At 47.8% G+C, this 20,002-nt stretch overlaps 1 protein-coding gene across 1 annotated transcript; it reads right to left on the reverse strand.

The window, feature by feature from the left end:
* Positions 1-536: 536 nt before the first annotated feature.
* On the reverse strand, positions 537-2,099 carry LOC127349115 (B3 domain-containing protein Os03g0212300). The gene is made up of 3 exons (XM_051374897.2): positions 1,804-2,099; positions 1,131-1,673; positions 537-1,019 (listed from the first exon to the last, which is right to left on the reverse strand). Exons 1-3 carry the CDS (start codon positions 1,948-1,950, stop codon positions 732-734), a joined length of 978 nt encoding a protein of 325 aa, XP_051230857.1. The 5' UTR covers positions 1,951-2,099; the 3' UTR covers positions 537-731.
* Between the last annotated feature and the right edge of the window lie 17,903 nt (positions 2,100-20,002).

A 20,002-nucleotide genomic window follows, 5' to 3' on the forward strand; every position in this document is an offset into this window, starting at 1 on the left:
CTTTTGCTTGCTAATGACTCAACCACACATGCCTTAGGAAAATTAAATATATAATGGTTGAGTTACATATGACTTCTGTGTGCCTGTTGATTTTGTTATCATTGATATGAGAAGTAAAGACTCTAGTCCTATAATTCTTGGAAGACCTTTTTTAAGAACTACATGTGCAATCATTGACTTAAAGAAATGAAATATGCTGTTTCAATTCTCACATAAGAAGTGCATGGAACACTTTTCAAGGAAGAAGGAGATAGCACCAAGATACAAGCTACCACATAATCTTCATACCACTTGAAACAAGTAAGTAAAACGTAGTTATATGACTGTAATATTATTTTAGGAAGAACTTGTGTTTGGTCGTTCATGTATCGGCGCTTAGAGCATTCATTATGTAAGCAAAAGTCAGATACAACTAGAACTGCAGCACCTCAGTGTCATGCCGAGGGATTAGCAAAATGCCACTCAGGTGACGGTTATGTTATCACCCTGTTTATAAAAGCGACAACTTCAGGGTTCAGGCAAAGGAGTCAAAGAGCTGAAGAACAGATTCTTCATTAGCACACGGGGAAACGCAGCCTGGTTTACTCTGCTACGAGCAACATGAGTCGAGTCAACCACTAAGAATTCAGGTCTTGCAAAGATTAAGCTAAACACAGTTCGATCGAAAGGCGAGGTGACGCAACGGAGCCGGGACGATGCAACTGACGCCTGCAGCTAGACTTCTGCGGCCATCAGTCCGCGAAGGTGCCGTCTCGCCTGCGCACCTCCACCTTGAGCACGTGGTCCTCGCCGCGGTCGGCGTCGCCCCCGCGCAGCGCCCGGAAGAAGCAGGTGTCGCCGACGTCGAGGCGGTTGTCGACGCAGAACTGGTGCCACCCGTACCTGAGCGACATGCGGGGGATGCCACCCGCCCGGAGGCTGCGCTTGAGGTTCACGGGCCACGACTTGCCGCGCATCCGCAGAACCACCCCGCTCCTCTTGTGGTACTCGTGCGCGATCTGGAATTCCACCGGAACGTTCTGCGAAAGTAAGATACGGCGAGCGGCGGATGGAATCAATAGATAACACGCGGGGACAGGTACATGAATCGAAGTAGAGAGCTAGCTATGGTCGAGCATGAACGCACTCACCAGGTACTGCTTCTGCTTCGCGCCCAAGTGGCACTGCCTCAGCATGACGGTGAACTGCGATGCCGTCGCGTCGTCGATGTCCATCTCCGCAGAGCTGCTGCCATCGCCGTTGCTGTTCTTGCTGCCAGTGTAGATGCTGTTCTTGCTGCCACTGTCGATGCCGTTTTTCCGGCCACTTTCGCTGCTACTCTCACTGCCTGGATCTTCTTCTTTAATCGTTGGAAGCTGCGACGAACGTGGTACTGGCGTCGTGCTGGAGTCGTCATCGTCTTCGTCGTGTTTGTAGTGCCTGCGGCACATGGTTCCGTCGAACACCTTCGTGGTGAGCACCTCGTCGCCGTCGTACCTGAAGACGAGGAAGTGGCCGAGCTGCACGTCGTGCTCGCGGGCGAACTGGTCCCAGCCGCGCCCGAGATACATGTGACCCTCGCCGTCGAACACCACCTCCACGTCCCACAGGCGACGCCCTCCGCCTGCCTCCCGAAGCTTCACTTCACGGGGCTCACGGCCGTCGAGTAGCTCCCCGAACTTGTCAGGCAGCCTCTGCATGCAGCAAGGATCAAACATCAGCTGAGACTGATGAAACATCAAAGTGTAGAACCGAAAAGGTGGATGAAAAGCAAGGGAGAGAACATGCGACTAGGAATCTCCAATCTAGGATGCATGCACGTACCAGTTTGTCCCAGGAATTTTGGTGTATGGCGACGAAGAACTCGAAATCGGACAAGTCTGTGAAGGCGGCCGTCTCCTCTTCCATCTCAGCGAAACTATCTTGCGCTTCTTCCTCTAGCTTGCTCCTCGATCCCTCACTGCGTCTCATATACAAAGCTTCTTCTCCGGATTAATTCCTCAGCACGGGATCCACCCTTACTCCTTCACTGAGAGATAGAGATGCAAGAAAGGCACAGCTGCAATATTCACTCTACGAGGTAGCCCGAGCAGTGCACGATGTATCGCAGTCAAACTCCCGTGAGCTGCTTCTGCATATATCGCCTGCGGACTGCATATCGACCGTTGTCGCGGAAACGTTAGAGATCATGTGACACGCTCTGAGCGACTGAGATAACTAAATATGGTCAGGGATGGATACATGCACTGTGGTCTACATCTGCCTGTCGATAAGGAAAGCTTGATTTGGACGGCCAATTTGTACTGCTCGATGTTAATTCTTGCAGCTGGAGATAGCATGGCAAGCAGTAGGCTTTGCTTGCTTCAGGAGACAAAATATTCGGTGTTTCACAGCCGGGTATATATATTGGGTGGTTGTCTTGCAGCATCAGTTACTCCTCGAAATAGGCTTTCATCCCGCTTTATAAATAAAACCGCAACGGCTAAACCGATACAAGGTGGTGAGGAGAACCTCTTATAAAGCAGATCAAGAATAAACAAAAAAAGAACACGAAAACCAAAACTTGCGGCGACATTGAAAACGGCCCGAGTTGCAACGGAGCTCCACAACGGCACCCCCAAGAGGGTAACGACGCATTACGCCGCCGCCGTTGAGACCGCAAGGTCTAGGTTTTCACCCGGAGCCGTCACGCAGGGAGGATACCCACAACAACGCCCCCAAGAGGGTTGCGACACCCGCATGCATCACCGTCGCTGAGCTTTCGCCCGGAAGCATCCTCACACCAAGCCCGGAGAACTTAGCCGCCCGCAGCCACCGAGGTAGGTTTCCGAAACAAGATCTGGGAGCTACCAAAGCCGAAGCGCCGCCAACCCCAGGAACACCCGTCGTCCGCTCCACGCCATCCCCATGACCGAAGAGTGGGACCACCACCACCGCAACGTTGCCCGCCGTAGAGCCAACCGTGCAGTCCGCCTTCCGGGGCCGCCGCCCCGGCATCCCACGAGCTCGAGCCCATGACCTAGCCAACACATGACAACGCCGAAGGATTGGACAAGGCAGGCCAACACCATAGCTAACAGTCATCAGGGCCAACGCCAGCTAGGGGAGGGGATCCGCCCTCCGGCACACATGGTTCCCACCGTCCGGACGCGGTAGCACTGCCAATTAGGCAGGCCCCATTAGATGTGCCGCCGCGCTGCTATGCCCACGTCGCCGATGCCATCCAACTGCAGCTCTGTACCGAGCCAACCCATGCAGCCACCGGCCAGACCACCATGTGTTAGGCAAATGCCAAGAGCAGCGTCACCGCAACATCACTCCTCGCAAGACGGCCCCGACCGATACCGCACACCGCCGCAAAGGAGCATCCCCGCCGCAACGCCCGGGGACATGGTTGCACCGTAACCGATGCCACCACGCCACCGATCAAGCCCGTCACTTTGTCGGCATCCAAGAACTCGCCTTTGAACGCCGACAAGAACATCCGAGGACCCGCCCGAGCAAGATAGGGGACGAACGCAGAGCTGCCTTGGCCGCCAGATCTGGGCCCACTTGGCCCAGACCTAAATCCAGCCGCAGTGCAACCCCGAGGGTGCCCCGCCGGTGGTGGCCCTGTCTAGGCCCGCCTGGCCATGGCCAGTGCCCGCAAGGCCAAGATCGGGACCCAACTGGCCCTTCCTGCGCCGCCAGCCAGCCCCCTCCGTCGCCGCGCTCCACCGCCTACCCTGGCTCGAGATGCGCTGCCACCGACTTCGCCTAGAGCCGCCGCCGCCATGCCTTGCCACCCCGCCGCCGGACCGAGTCCCGGATGCCCCGAAGAGCACCGCCGCCGGCCGCATCTGCCCCACGCAGAGCCCCACGCGCGCGGGTGAGGAAGAGCCCGCAGCAAGCGGCACCACGTGGAGGAGGAGGGAGGGTGGGGCGCGGTGTGAAGCTAGGGTTCGCCCCGGTCACCCGCGGGGAGCGACGCAGAGCGAAGAGTTTTTCTCCCCCGCTAATCTCGCAGCATCAGTTACTCATACCCATCGCTTAAAAAATGCTTGATCAGGTGTATACCATTGTGCTCTAGAGACAGACCTAGGCGATCAGCGTTTTCATGCCTCCCACGGGGGGCGCCAATCTGCCCCGCTTTCTGTGGCCTTTGGACCATGAAGGTGTGGTGGATCCCGGTCCTTGTCGGTGGAAGAGCATCATTTACTTCATGTGATATCTTTTTGCAGTTTGGTTTGGGTTTGTATCCTTCTTAGAACACGGACGGAGCTCCCTTAGCAACGGTGTCAATTGACCCATTGACACTGTTAGTGGTGTATAGTACCCTGTAGTCCCCTATAGTCCCCTATACTGTATATTCCCATAGTGTGAGGGGTTTCCCTGCATATTATACCCTTGTACATGTACTGGCCTTTGGCCCACTGTGAATACTTGTTGCTATTCCTCAACATGGTATCAGAGCTCCTGGTTTAGCTCTCTGCACGCTGCAACTCCGTGCTCGATCCGTACCACCACCGATGATCTTTCCGGCTGCTGCTCCACCTTCTTTCTCCTCTCCCGTTTGTATCGGGATCAAGTTTTTCTAACTGTTTTTAGCGTTTTGGAGCTCGATCTAGAGCTCCCGCTGCCTCAAGCCGGCCAAGATCTAGCCGTTCCCGTCCTCTATGCTGCTAGCCGGTCCTATTCCGGCCATCACCGGCCCCGGCGCCGCCCTCCACTGGCTGGCTATGCCCGGCCCCGTCCTCTCCCGGCTGTGGTCGACCTGGTACCGTGCAGCCTCGGCCGCAACCTGCCACGGGCTGCCCCGGCCGCTCCCGGCTGCGCCTCTTGCCGGCCTGCTCCGGCTGGCTGCCGGCCCGCTCCGGCCGCCCCTTGGCTGGCCCGGCCTTCACGCGTTGGTGGCCTCCATTTTGGCCATCTGCTAGCCACAGGAGGGCTCCTCGTGCGCTTGCACGAAAATCTGGCTCTGGCCAAATCCAGATCCAGACCTGAGTGTTGACCCAAAAGAAGAAGAAGAAGAAGAAGATGGCTTCCTCCCTGTCTGGCTATGTCAGTATCCCTCGCTTCCCCGTGATTTTTGATGGTACCAACTATGGAGAGTTTGCCGCCTTTATGCGCATTCACATGCGTGGACTTCGGCTATGGGGTGTTCTTACCGGCGAGGTCTCTTGTCCGCCGCATCCCACTGCTCTTGTGCCTCCTACCCCGCCGTCCGTGCCACCGGTTCTTGCCGCGGATGCTACTCAGGCTGATCGGGATGCAGCCAAGTCTGCCGAGACTGCTGCTGATGAGACATATGAGGAGCAGGTACTTGCCTATTCAGAGGCTCTTGGCTCCTACCGTGATAGTTTGGCTCTGTTTACTCAGTGGTGTGATGAAGATGCTAGAGCTGATGTTGTTCTTTCGCAGAGTGTTCAGTCACAGTTTGCTTCTGAGTTTATGGGCCTCGCTACTTTTGCTGAGATGTGGTCTCACCTTCATCAGCGCTATCAGCCTTCTGGGGATTCTCTGTACTTGTCTGTGTTGCGTCAGGAGCCTGATCTTCAGCAAGGTGACTCTACTGTTGATGAGTTCTACACCCAGAGTGCGGCGATCTGGCGCCAGCTTGACTCCCTTCGCAGTGTTGTCTGTGGTACTTGCCAGTGTTGCCTGACAGTACGTTCAGATATGGACTTTCAGAGGATCCATGAGTTCCTGTCTCGACTTCGTCCAGAGTTTGGGCCCCGTCGTGCTCAGTTGTTTGCCCGAGGCCGTGTTCCTATCTCAGAGGTGCTGATTGAGCTTCGTGCTGAGGAAACTCGTCTGCGTGCTGCTGGACTGCTTGGGACACCATTTGTTCTTGCTGCTCGAGTTCCCACTGCTTCTGCACCGCCACTTCTTCCTACACCAATGCCTCCTGCTTCTGGAGGAGCCCGCTCTTCTTGCGGTGGGGGTCGCTCTCGCCCTCCTCGGTTCTGCACTCACTGTCGGAGGTCTGGTCACCTTGAGTCTGACTGCTACCAGAAGCAGCGGGGTGTGCCACCTCGTGCTCCACCTTCAGCGCCTGTCACCACCGGCTTCACTGAGCAGGATATAGTGAGACTTCAGCGTCTCCTTGCCTCCTCCGGCTCTGCTTCGACAGGTGCTTCTGCCTCCGCGGCTGTTTCTCTCCACAGTCAGGTACATCTTCGTGAGTTCTGGATTCTGGAGCTTTTTTTCACATGTCTCCTGATTCTTCCTCTCTTTCTTCTCTTCGATCTCTTCCTCTTCCTGTTAGTGTTCTTACTGCCGATGGTACTTCTCTTCCTGTTGCTAGTCGTGGCACTCTTTCTACTTCCTCCTTTTCTGTTCCTGATGTTTCTCATGTTCCCCGTCTTACCATGAACTTGTTTTCCGCTGCTCAACTCACTGATTCTGGTTGTTGGGTTATTCTTGATGTTGCTTCTTGTTCTGTTCAGGACACTCACACTCGGACCATTGTTGGGGCTGGCCCTCGGTGCCGTGACTCCCAGGGACTTTGGGAACTTGACTGGCTTCATGTTCCTTCTTCCACCACTTCTTCGACTGCTCCATGTGTGCTTGTTGCTTCCACCACCGCCTCCTTTCAGCAGTGGCACCATCGTCTTGGTCATCTTTGTGGTTCTCGCTTGTCATCTTTACTTCGTCGAGGTCTTCTGGGGCCTGTCTCAGGAGATGTCTCGCTTCAGGGTTGTTAGGGTTGTGTTGCGGTCAGAAACCCACCGGCGAGCAGCGACGGGCAACACAGTAGAGCCGGGAACAACTTAGGGCTGCGGCTGGCCCTGGTCCCTCCGAGCGACGGCCCGCAAAGACTCCGGCACGCACGTCCGATGCTGGTGCAAGGGCGTGCCACCTGACCTATACCTGGTCAGGAAGGTGATGGAGATGCCTCGCTTAGTTTCCTGCATGGCATACACGTAAACATTAAATACGAGCCTCGATCGGCTCTCAGGTTATCCTGTGAATCGGCTCAAGGAGCCGATCCACCCATGATTCGTACGAGGTGTACGAATATATGGTGGTCCTGCTTGATCAAGATAAAGCTAAAGCAATCTACTACGATTTAGGGTTTTCACCGCATAATCGGATCATCCTACTCACGATTGGGCCTCGCGGTCACGTACGGTGATCGTAAGCCGATCCTAGACAAGGCCTAAAAACCAACACGAGGTTGATCCCCGGAACATCCTGTCTAGGGCTAGCAAACTACACCCTACGTGTCGCTGGATCCTCCAACCCTTTGTAAGGCCTAACTATTGCAGATATTAAACTAATCCTTGAAGAACAAGGAGCAACCGTAACGGATCGGATCTACTAAATAATGATCAAGCGGGGTGCCGCCCCTACACCTAAGATAGGTGTAAGGGCGGCCAGATGTCTAAGGGTTGCACTACGACAGCATATGATACGAAGAACAATGCTAACCCTAACACATCTAAGATAACTCCGTTGCTCGCCATCAAAAAGGCTTCAGTACGAGCAACGCATGGCAACGAATAAACTTGTACTGCCTAGATCGCAAGATGTGATCTAGGCAGCATGATGCTTACCCGGAAGAAACCCTCGAGACGAAGGAGTTGGCGATGCGCCTAGATTGATTTGTGGTGAACGATGATTGTTGTTTATTTCATAAACCCTAGATACATATTTATAGTCCGTAGACTTCTAACGTGGGAATAATCCCAACCGTGCACGAGACAAACTCTATCGTATCCTACTATATTACAGATACATGGGCAAACTAGCCCAAACTTCGTATAAAAGGCCGATTCATGTATATTCTTCCAAGTATAATCTTCAAGCCCATCTTGATCGCGGCCCACCTCTGACTTGGTCAAATTCTGGTGATAACACATGCCCCCCTGGTTTTGGAATTGATAATTCCAAAATCACTCTGCTTTTCTTCGTCGGGTCATGTCGTGGCGGAGCAGAACCGTCGCAGCATCCTTCATCATGATGCCCTGCCTTCTCAACTATTCCGCATGATTTGACCGTTGTTTCTGGGCACCGCCTCCTCGGAAACTGCTGTGGCATTGAATCTCTACTATATCCCCTTTATTTAACCGCTCTGAGCAGTTTGCCACTTCATCCCTTTGCTCTGTTCTGGCCATCGGCACCCAAAAACCCCCAATCTCCCGTAGCCATGTCTTCTTCTTCTTCCTCCTCCGCCTCGTCGGTCTTCTCCGACTCTTCCTCATCTCGCGAGCCGACGCTGGAGTGGGGCTCGTTGGCGGCGCACGACATTCTCGCCCCAACGACGTGGGACAAGGAGGAACACGATTCCTCCGTCTGGTCCGAGGATGACAAATCCCTGACCGACGGAGAGGGCGACCTTCAATTCCTCGTCGAAGGGGAAGAGGAGGCGGAGAGCGAGGACGACCGCTTCTCCTGGGACGATTTCACCTCCTCCGAGGAAGAGGCGGAGGAGGACGACGACGACTCCCACGAAGGTTACCCACCAGCGAAGCGCCTCCGCACCTGGTGGGACGACGACAGCGATGACGACGATGAGGAAGATGAGGCTCCCGTAGAAGGCTACGGGAGCTCCGATGAGGAGCCTATCAGCAGCTGCGCCGGCGGCAGCGACGACGAGGGCAGCACCGGCCCCTAGATTAGGGACTAGTAGTAGTAGTCGGCTTTTGTCCTCTTCTTCTCTGAGCAATCGGCTCTTTCTTTGTAAGAAATCCCTCTATTAATGAAGAAAATATTCCTCAATTAATTTCGCTTCCTTGTCAACTTTGCCGATCGTCGAACGAAGTCGCCGTATAGAGAGCCGATAGCAGGACATCGGCTCGCATTATAAACGCGATCTGAGGCCAAGCCGTTGCCTAAACACGCAGTCCAACAGGCCTCAACAGGCCTAACTCACTGATGACCCACAAGTATAGGGGATCGCAACAGTCTTCGAGGGAAGTAAAACCCAATTTATTGATTCGACACAAGGGGAGACAAAGAACACTTGGAAGCCTTAACAACGGAGTTGTCAATTCAGTTGCACCTGGAAACAGACTTGCTCGCAAGAATTTATCAGTAGTAACAGTTTTATAGCAGTAGCAGTAGTGAAATAACAGCAGCTGAGTAACAAAGACAGTAGTAGTGATTATAGTAAACAGCAGGATTAAAATACTGTAGGCACGGGGACGGATGACGGGCGTTGCATGGATGAGAGAAACTCATGTAACAATCATAGCAGGGCATTTGCAGATAATAATAAAACGGTGTCCAAGTACAAAGCAATCAATAAGCATGTGTTCCATATATAGTCGTGCGTGCTCGCAATGAGAAACTTGCACAACATCTTTTGTCCTACCAGCCGGTGGCAGCCGGGCCTCAAGGGAAACTACTGGATATTAAGGTACTCCTTTTAATAAAGTACCGGAGCAAAGCATTAACACTCCGTGAACACATGTGATCCTCACATCGCTACCATCCCCTCCGGTTGTCCCAATTCTTGTCACTTCGGGGCCATTGGTTCCGGACAGCGACATGTGTATACAACTTATAGGTAAGACCATAAACAATGAATATCTTGATGAAGCAATAACATGTTCAGATCTGAGATCATGGCACTCGGGCCCTAGTGACAAGCATTAAGCATAACAAGTTGCAACAATATCATCAAAGTACCAATAACGGACACTAGGCACTATGCCCTAACAATCTTATGCTATTACATGACCAATCTCATCCAATCCCTACCATCCCCTTCGGCCTACAGCGGGGGAATTACTCACACATGGATGGGGGAAACATGGCTGGTTGATGTAGAGGCGTTGGCGGTGATGGCGGTGATGATCTCCTCCAATTCCCCGTCCCGGCGGAGTGCCGTAACGGAGACTTCGGCTCCCGCGACGGAGTTTCGCGATGTGGCGGCGTTACGGAGGGTTTACGGCGACTTCGACTTCTCTTACGGTGTTTTTAGGTCGAGGCGAATAAGTAGTCCGAAGGAGGGCGTCGGAGGCCGGCCGAGGGGGCCACACCACGGGCCGCGCGGGCCCCCTGGGCCGCGCCGCCCTATGGTGTGGGGCCCTCGGGCCTCCACTTCAATTGCCCTTCTCGGCTCCGTTAGTTTCCTGGGAAAATAGGGCCTTCTGCATAAATTCCGAGGTTTTTCCCGAAAGTTGGATTTCTGCACAAAAACGAGACACCAGAGCAGTTCTGCTGAAAACAGCGTTAGTCCGTGTTAGTTGTATCCAAAATACACAAATTAGATGCAAAACAATAGCAAAAGTGTTCGGGAAAGTAGATACGTTTTGGACGTATCAACTCCCCCCAAGCTTAGCTTATTGCTTGTCCTCAAGCAATTCAGTTAACAACTGAGCGATAAAAGAACTTTCACGAACACATTTGCTCATATGATGTATATATTCTCATGCAATAGCTAATACTTAAGCAGTTCATAATGAGATACATGCAAATAAGATCATCTAACAGCTATGTCAATCATGGAGAGGTACCAACAATTAATAAGAAGCATCATGAATCATGTATATAAGCAAGATTGCAATGTTCATAAGAGAGTATGATAAAGTGGTATCTCGCTTGCCTGTATTTGATTGGCAAAACATAAATGCCCGGGCACCTCTGGAGTTCGTAGAAAGACTAGAAGTAGTGATTGTCAAAAGATAAATGCATCAAAGTTATACCACAATCAATCATATTTTGAGACAAGCATATTATACTAAGAATGACAGTTGTGCTCTCAAGATAGTGCTCAAAGAAATAATGGAGACACAACATAAAAGTAAAAGATTGACCCTTCGCAGAGGGAAGCGAGGGGATTAACATGCGCTAGAGCTTTTCATTTTTATAAAGACAGGAGTAAAATTATTTTGAGAGGTGCTTGTTGTTGTCAACGAATGGTAATGGGTACACTAACTACCTCGCCAACCGGACTTTCAAGAGCGGCTCCCATGAATTATTGCATATTTATTTGGCACTCCTTCCAACCTTTCTTGCACAAACCATGGCTAACCGAATCCTCGGGTGCCTGCCAACAATCTCATACCATGAAGGAGTGCCTTTTTATTTTAGTTTTATTATGACGATGACACTCCCCCCAACCTTTGCTTACACAAGCCATGGCTAACCGAATCCTTCGGGTGCCGTCCAACAATCACAAACCATGGAGGAGTGTCTATTTAAGTTAATTAATTCGGACTGGGAATCCCATTGCCAGCTCTTTTTGCAAAATTATTGGATAAGCGGATGTGCCACTAGTCCATATGAGAGTCCGTCAAAAGTAAATGACAAGGTTGAAAGCTAAACACCACATACTTCCTCATGAGCTATGAAACATAAACACAAATTGAGAAGCATTTTGAAGGTTTTAAAGGTAGCGCATGAGAATTTACTTGGAATGGTTTGAAATGCCATGCATAGGTATTTATGGTGGACACGCTGGAATAACTTGGTTTTCATGTGGTTGGAAGCACGAGCAGCGTTCCCGCTCAGTACAAGTGAAGGCTAGCAAAAGACTAGGGAGCGACAAATCAAGAGAGCAGTAACTGTCATAATCATGCTTGCGGCAAAATAAATTAACGGAGGCATAAAAGTGATACAAGAACTCTGAAGCAATATAAATCATCGAGGCTTAATTGACTTTTTGTTCAGTCATATGCATGCGTGAGCATGTGCCAAGTCGATATAAATGAATTATTCAGAGGAGGATACCACAATGCCATACTTACTTATGAATAAAACAATGCAAACAAACATACATGACATGCTACTCATATTAATAAATCGGAGCTAAACATGAGAGATCATGAACTACTAGACTTTCTCAAATAACATATACCTCACATGAACCAACTAAGCATGCTCACATGGATGAGTATATGTACAAAAATGAAAACAAATAGAGTTCATACCAGCCTCTCACCACAATCAGGTTGTCGTAGATCGTCATTATTGCCTTTTCACTTGTGCAGCTTGGATAATATGAAATGAAAACCACGCTCCAGCCACCGAAGATCATTGAACTCATAAAGAACTTTACAAAACAGAGAAGAACAGCAAATATTTTTGGCGTTTTCGAATTTAGAAACAAGAACAAAAAGAAACAAACAAACAAAGCAAAATCTTTTTGGGTTTTCTTATAGCAAACTAGCAATAGCAAATAAAGTGAAACAAATGCAAGAAACCAAAGCAAACAAATGGTGAAGAGAAACAACAGAAATATTTTTGGTCTTTTTGTGTTTTGGGAAGGAAAACAAAGCAAAACAAGAAATAGCAAACTAAAAGAAACACAGAAAAGCGGAATGGCAGAAATCTGCCAAAACCTGACAGCAGTACAGAAATCGATTTTTACAAAAATCTTAAGTTGCTCAGATCGAAAAGTGTTCAACTGATGAAAGTTAGATAACAACCTGGGGAACCTGCAGAAAAATTGGCAGCTCAAAATGACGCTCTGGCTATTTTTGACGATTTTTACAGTAACGTTCCAGAATCTGTTTTCAGGCAGCATTTCCCCAAATATTATCTTCTTCTCATTAGAAAACCACTCAAACGAACAAAACAAGTATGTACAAGTATCCAGCAACCATAATATGCAAAGAATGAGTGATGCCGGTATACCTCCCCCCAAGCTTAGGCTTTTGGCCTAAGTGGAGTTCAATCCCATCGATCCCATGAAGTAGTGTCTCCGTAATATGAAGATGGGTCGTATTCCGGGTATGTGCTAGAAGAAGCACCCGGATATGTGACGGTGTGGTCGTAGGAGGTCCCGACGTCCTCGGAGTCATGTTGCTGGTGGAAGTCTTTTATCTTCAAATGTTCATCCACCTCCTCCTTAGTGCACGACCATGACTGCCTGTCAATACTCAACAAACCAGGTTGGGGAAGAGGGATTTCCTTCTCCTCCCCGTCAGAAAACAACATTCTATACACCATACTATCTAAAGTAGAGTCAGTAGTAACAAAATGATGACTCTTCATAGCAGTAATATCGAGTCTCCTAGGGGCCAATGGCACATCATTAGGATCAATAGGAAGATTAAGATATGTTAAAACACGCAGTGCAATGGTTCCTCCAAAAATAGGCCCCCTGGTAGTCAGGCGGCGAGCAATAAGAGCACCAAGGTGATAGGAGGTTTGACCAGTAAGTGCAATATTCAGGAAAGCAAGATGGTAGCTAGAGATATTACTAGTGTTCTCCCTACCAAGAATGCTAGTAGCAATGTAGTATGCAAAATATTTAATGGCGGGGAGTTGAATGTTTCTTATCTTGCCCCGCTGAATGGTGCGACAATCATCATCGGTGATTCCACGGTAGAGCTCCAGCAAGTCCCGGGGGTTGTCATCAATCCTACTTGCTGTACCTACAGGGGCAATATCCAGGGCACAACAAAAATCCTTCAATGGCATAGTCACAGTATTACCATAAATCCTGAACGCATAGCTGTTGGCTCATAGTGTTTGTTGTTGAACTGGAAACTCTCGACGAAGATTTTGGTGAGCAAGTAGTATTGCTCCCTTTCATCGCCCATATAAGTGGTTAACCCTGCCCTGTTGACAAGGGTTAAGAAATCCTCCAGTATCCCTGCATTCCTTAGAAAATCATAACATGGAAAAGTAGAAGCATTAGGGGGACCGTTGTCCTCTTCAGGCGCGAAACTAGGTGCGAGGATGTCTTCATTGTATGATTGCCTAATCCGGGTGGCGGCCCTAGAAGGCCTCCCGGTGCTGGTTGTCCCCTTCTTGAACAACTCCCCAAAGCTAAACTTCTTCATAGCTTCTCTGAAATTTTCAACAAATGACATAAAAATTTGGTTTGGTGACATATAATTGAGGGAAACTACCATAGGAACTTGCTAGAGTACTAATCATGCATCAAAACTAGTTTCTACCACTCAGAACAAGCATGCAAGCTCACTAAACATGTTACCTACAGCAGCAAAATATTCAAGATATACTCAACCAAACAAAATTCTACTTGGATAGGTGGAAGAGTCACATACCGAAAAGCAAATGTGCCAAATTTCAGACAGAAATCTGGGCTGAGCAAAGAGATCGAAAAATCTGGAGCTCTGGAGCAAAAACGCGAGTGAGAGGAACTTGGTGTTGATTTTTTCGGGAGAGAGAAGAGTCTGGGAGGAAGAGATGGCAAAGTGGGGCAGAGGGGGACCCACACCACATGGTGGCGCGGCCACCTCCTTGGCCGCGCCGGCACGTGGTCCAGCGCCCTACGGTGCCCCACAGGTCATCCTCTGGTGCTCCCAGGTGCCTCGTGGAAAAATAGGACCAACGGTATAATTTTCGTGAATTTTTGAAAACTTTGAAAAACGCACATTTCTGGGTATTTAGTTTATTATTACTGGCCAGGAAATTTTTTTGAAATCTTCGAATAACTCAAGAACTTTGCAAATTAAAAGTACTACAGCAACTAGAGCAAGTGGAGGAAAAAAGATATGTTGTTTACCTCCTCTATGCATATAAAAGGTATTCGTTAACAAGGTTGATCAAGTCTTGTCACCAAATAAATTTTACATAACATAAGAAGAAATAAACCTCAAATCAATCATGTTACCTTGAATTGTATTGATATGGATCCAATCACGAGAGTTTGATATTCTTCCTTAGGCTCATATATAGGACAATCAATAGTTCCCACTTTGATAGTTCTCACATTAGAAATAGTATTAACTCCACACGCTTTCTCAATCCTCTGGGGAAAATAAACGGTATGCTCCCTATCATCAACATTGAAAGTAACCTTTCCTTTATTGCAATCAATAACAGCCCCTGCGGTGTTAAGAAAAGGTCTCCCAAGAATAATAGACATATTATCATCTTCAGGCATTTCCAACACAACAAAATCAGTTAATATCAAGCAGTTAGTAGTAACTTGAACAGGAACATTCTCACATATACCAATAGGAATAGCAGTAGATTTATCAGCCATTTGCAAAGATATATCAGTCGGTATCAACTTATCTAAGTAAAGTCTCTTATAAAGAGAAAAAGGCATAACACTAACACCGGCTCCCAAGTCACATAGAGCAGTTTTAACATAATTATTCTTGATAGAACAAGGAATAGTAGGTATACAGGTCGCCCAACTTCTTTGGAATTTTGCCATTGAAAGAGTAATTAGCAAGCATAGTGGAAATTTCCTCATTGGGGATTTTCCTTTTGTTAGTAACAATATCTTTCATATACTTTGAATAAGGAGGCAATTTAATAGCATCAGTCAAAGGGATTTGCAAAAATAAAGGTTTCATCCAATCGCAAAATTTATTATAGTGTTCTTCTTCCTTTGATTTTAGTTTCTTAGCAGGAAAAGGCATTTGCTTTTGCACCCAAGGTTCTCTTTCATTACCATGTTTCTCAGCAATAAAGTCTTCTTTAGTGTACTTTTTATTTTTAGCATGCTTTTCAGGTTCTTCTTCAACCTCTTCTTTATCAGGAGAATCATTCTTAACATTATCATTATCATTATCATGTTCATTACCACTTTCAGTTTCAGCATCAGAAATAGAAATACTATTAGGATCATTAACAGGTTCAGAGGATTCTACAACATTTTTATGTTTCTTCTTCTTTTTCTTCCTAGAATGAGCACTAGGTTCAATGCGTTGAGAATCTTGTTCAACTCTTTTGGGATGCCCTTCAGGATATAGAGGATCCTGGGTAGAGACACCGCCTCTAGTTGTTACTTCATAAGCATGTTTCTCTTTAGAATTATTCCCTAACAAGTCATTTTGCACTTTAGTGAGTTGATCAATTTGAGTTTGAATCATTTGAAAATGTTTAACAAGCATCTTAACATCATTGGAGGTTCTCTCCACAATATCATGCAATTCACTAATAGCTTGAGAATTTTCCATTAAATGATTCTCTACTCTCATATTAAAATTTTCTTGCTTAACAATATAATTATCAAACTCATCTAAGCATTGTGCAGGAGGTTTCGAATACGGAATATCTTCCCTAGTAAAGCGTTGAAGGGAATTTACCTCAATCATGGATGAAGGGGAATTATCTCACATATATCTTCAATAGGAGGTAGATTCTTCACATCTTCAGATTTAATACCTTTCTCCTTGAGAGACTTCTTGGCTTCCCTCATATCTTCATCATTCAATTTAATTAAACCCCGCTTCTTCAATATTGGAGTTGGAGTCGGTTCAGGCGTAGTCCAATCATCATGATTCCGGCTTATTTTAGCCAATAATTCTTCATCGTGCCCTGAGTTCTTTTCTGAAAACACAACCAGCACAACTATCCAGGTATGCCCTAGACTCAATGGTTAGTCCACTATAAAATATATCAAGTAAATCATGCTTTTCCAGATCATGCTCGGGCCGAGCTCTAATAAGAGAGCAGAATCTCGACCAAGCCTCGTGCAATTTCTCTTCATCTTCTGATTAAAATTATAAATTCTCTGCAAAGCAATATGTTGAGCACTAGCAGGAAAGTATTTGCGGAAGAAAACATCAAGCAATTCTTTCGGACTTTTAATAGAATTAGGTGGCAAATTATTATACCAAGTTTTAGCGTCATCCTTTAATGAGAATGGAAATATTTTAGCAACAAAGTAAGTACGCATCTTAACATCATCAGAAAACAAGCTACTAAGAGTAGATAGCTCAGTCATGTGTTCAACAGCACTTTCTTTTTCAGTACCACAAAAGGGTGTTTTCTCAACAATAGCTATATGAGATAGATCAAGAGAAAAATCATAATCTTTATCCCTAATGTTTATAGGAGATGTGGCAAACTTAGGATCGAGACGGTTTATATCTAACAGCATGTTACGCAAGCAACTTTTTAATTTTTCTTGCATCAGTAGTAGCATTGCATTTTTCAATAAAATCATCATTAAGCTCCACATAATCTTCCTCAGGATCATCACTAAAATAACCAAGTTCGGGTGAACTAACGGTGTAGTAGCATTAGGAGTTTCGGTATTTTCAATTTGTCTAGACCTAGCAATTGTAGCATCTAGAAAGGATCCCAATGAACCACTATCATCAAGCACAGCAGAAACATTATCAATATTATGAGAGTGTTCAGATTCAGCAGATGTACCCACATGCGAAGCATGTGGCGGTGAAACAAGTTTATCAATCACAGATGGTGAATCAAGAGCAGCAGAGGTATTCAGAATTGTACCTTTTCTTGTAGTGGATGGTAATATGGCGATCTTAGTATCGCGAGGTTTACCCATGATGGAGAATTTGCAGCGAACAATATTAATCCAAGTGAACTTCCAAATAAAGCTATGCTCCCCGGCAACGGCGCCAGAAAATAGTCTTGATGACCCACAAGTATAGGGGATCGCACCAGTCTTCGAGGGAAGTAAAACCCAATTTATTGATTCGACCCAAGGGGAGACAAAGAACACTTGGAAGCCTTAACAACGGAGTTGTCCATTCAGTTGCACTGGAAACAGACTTGCTCGCAAGAATTTATCGGTAATGTAACAGTTTTATAGCGATAGCGATAGTGAAATAATGACTGAGTAACAAAGACAGCAGTAGTGATTATAGTAAACAGCAGGATTAAAATACTGTAGGCACGGGGACGGATGACGGGTGTTGCATGGATGAGAGAAACTCATGTAACAATCATAGCAGGGCATTTGCAGATAATAATAAAACGGTGTCCAAGTACAAAGCAATCAATAAGCATGTGTTCCATATATAGTCGTGCGTGCTCGCAATGAGAAACTTGCACAACATCTTTTGTCCTACCAGCCGGTGGCAGCCGAGCCTCAAGGGAAACTACTGGATATTAAGGTACTCCTTTTAATAAAGTACCGGAGCAAAGCATTAACACTCCGTGAACACATGTGATCCTCACATCGCTACCATCCCCTCCGGTTGTCCCAATTCTTGTCACTTCGGGGCCATTGGTTCCGGACAGCGACATGTGTATACAACTTATAGGTAAGACCATAAACAATGAATATCTTGATGAAGCAATAACATGTTCAGATCTGAGATCATGGCACTCGGGCCCTAGTGACAAGCATTAAGCATAACAAGTTGCAACAATATCATCAAAGTACCAATAACGGACACTAGGCACTATGCCCTAACAATCTTATGCTATTACATGACCAATCTCATCCAATCCCTACCATCCCCTTCGGCCTACAGCGGGGGAATTACTCACACATGGATGGGGGAAACATGGCTGGTTGATGTAGAGGCGTTGGCGGTGATGGCGGTGATGATCTCCTCCAATTCCCCGTCCGGCGGAGTGCCGAACGGAGACTCGGCTCCCGCGACGGAGTTTCGCGATGTGGCGGCGTTACGGAGGGTTTACGGCGACTTCGACTTCTCTTCTGGTGTTTTTAGGTCGAGGCGAATAAGTAGTCCGAAGGAGGGCGTCGGAGGCCGGCCGAGGGGGCCACACCACAGGGCCGCGCGGGCCCCCCCTGGGCCGCGCCGCCCTATGGTGTGGGGCCCTCGGGCCTCCACTTCAATTGCCCTTCTGGCTCCGTTAGTTTCCTGGGAAAATAGGGCCTTCTGCATAAATTCCGAGGTTTTTCCCGAAAGTTGGATTTCTGCACAAAAACGAGACACCAGAGCAGTTCTGCTGAAAACAGCGTTAGTCCGTGTTAGTTGTATCCAAAATACACAAATTAGAGGCAAAACAATAGCAAAAGTGTTCGGGAAAGTAGATACGTTTTGGACGTATCACTCACGTCCAAACCATCAGATTGAACTCCTCAGCAACCCACTAGGAGATTCATCCCAAATATCATGATTTCTGGTCTGAACCGATTCTGTTAACCTGCTAATTCGAGCTTATTTCTCTAGAGTCGATAGCAGTGTATCGGCTTTATTATTCTGAAGTCGATGCCCGTGCATCGGCTGTACTCGCATACTGTTGTCTCCGTATGTTTTCTCAAGTCGATGTCTGCGCATCGGCTGTGATTTGATTTTTTTTTTACCGGCCGATTTAAAATCGGCCTCCATACCTTACTGCCCATCATCCCACATGCTTGGGAAATACTTCTTGAGGTGTTGACCATTGACGGCTACTGGGAACTTAACGCCGTCCAACTGTTCCAGCATGTATGCATTACCCTTCAAGGCCTGGACGACTTTGTACGGACCGTGCCAATTAGGAGACCATTTGCCATATGCCTTGTCCCTAGTTCCTAACGGCAACACAGCTTCCCATACTAGATCGCCAACTTGAAACTCCTTTGGTCTAACCTTCTTATTGTAGGCACGAGCTACCCTGGCTTTGTTCTCCTTAATCTTCTCCAACGACCAAAGCCTAAGTTCTGTTGCGTCCTCAATAGTGTCACTCATCAAAGCTGCATATTCTTCAGCTGTTAGATCATTCTGAAACGTGACACGTCTTGATCCAGCCGAGAATGTGTTGCGGTCAGAAACCCACCGGCGAGCAGCGACGGGCAACACAGTAGAGCCGGGAACAACTTAGGGCTGCGGCTGGCCCTGGTCCCTCCGAGCGACGGCCCGCAAAGACTCCGGCACGCACGTCCGATGCTGGTGCAAGGGCGTGCCACCTGACCTATACCTGGTCAGGAAGGTGATGGAGATGCCTCGCTTAGTTTCCTGCATGGCATACACGTAAACATTAAATACGAGCCTCGATCGGCTCTCAGGTTATCCTGTGAATCGGCTCAAGGAGCCGATCCACCCATGATTCATACGAGGTGTACGAATATATGGTGGTCCTGCTTGATCAAGATAAAGCTAAAGCAATCTACTACGATTTAGGGTTTTCACCGCATAATCGGATCATCCTACTCACGATTGGGCCTCGCGGTCACGTACGGTGATCATAAGCCGATCCTAGACAAGGCCTAAAAATCAACACGAGGTTGATCCCCGGAACATCCTGTCTAGGGCTAGCAAACTACACCCTACGTGTCGCTGGATCCTCCAACCCTTTGTAAGGCCTAACTATTGCAGATATTAAACTAATCCTTGAAGAACAAGGAGCAACCGTATCGGATCGGATCTACTAAATAATGATCAAGCGGGGTGCCGCCCCTACACCTAAGATAGGTGTAAGGGCGACGGATGTCTAAGGGTTGCACTACGAC

This window comes from Lolium perenne, chromosome 4 (assembly GCF_019359855.2).
Source record: "Lolium perenne isolate Kyuss_39 chromosome 4, Kyuss_2.0, whole genome shotgun sequence".
Classification (NCBI taxonomy): Eukaryota; Viridiplantae; Streptophyta; class Magnoliopsida; order Poales; family Poaceae; genus Lolium; species Lolium perenne.

Bases quoted from the DNA above. Each gene is read 5' to 3' on its own strand.
- LOC127349115 (XM_051374897.2), bottom strand. From the start codon at position 1,950: ATGAGACGCAGTGAGGGATCGAGGAGCAAGCTAGAGGAAGAAGCGCAA. The intron at 1,674-1,803 runs GTACGTGCATGC...TGCTGCATGCAG, and splicing joins AAAATTCCTGGGACAAACTG to AGGCTGCCTGACAAGTTCGG. The intron at 1,020-1,130 runs GTGAGTGCGTTC...TTACTTTCGCAG, and splicing joins CGAAGCAGAAGCAGTACCTG to AACGTTCCGGTGGAATTCCA.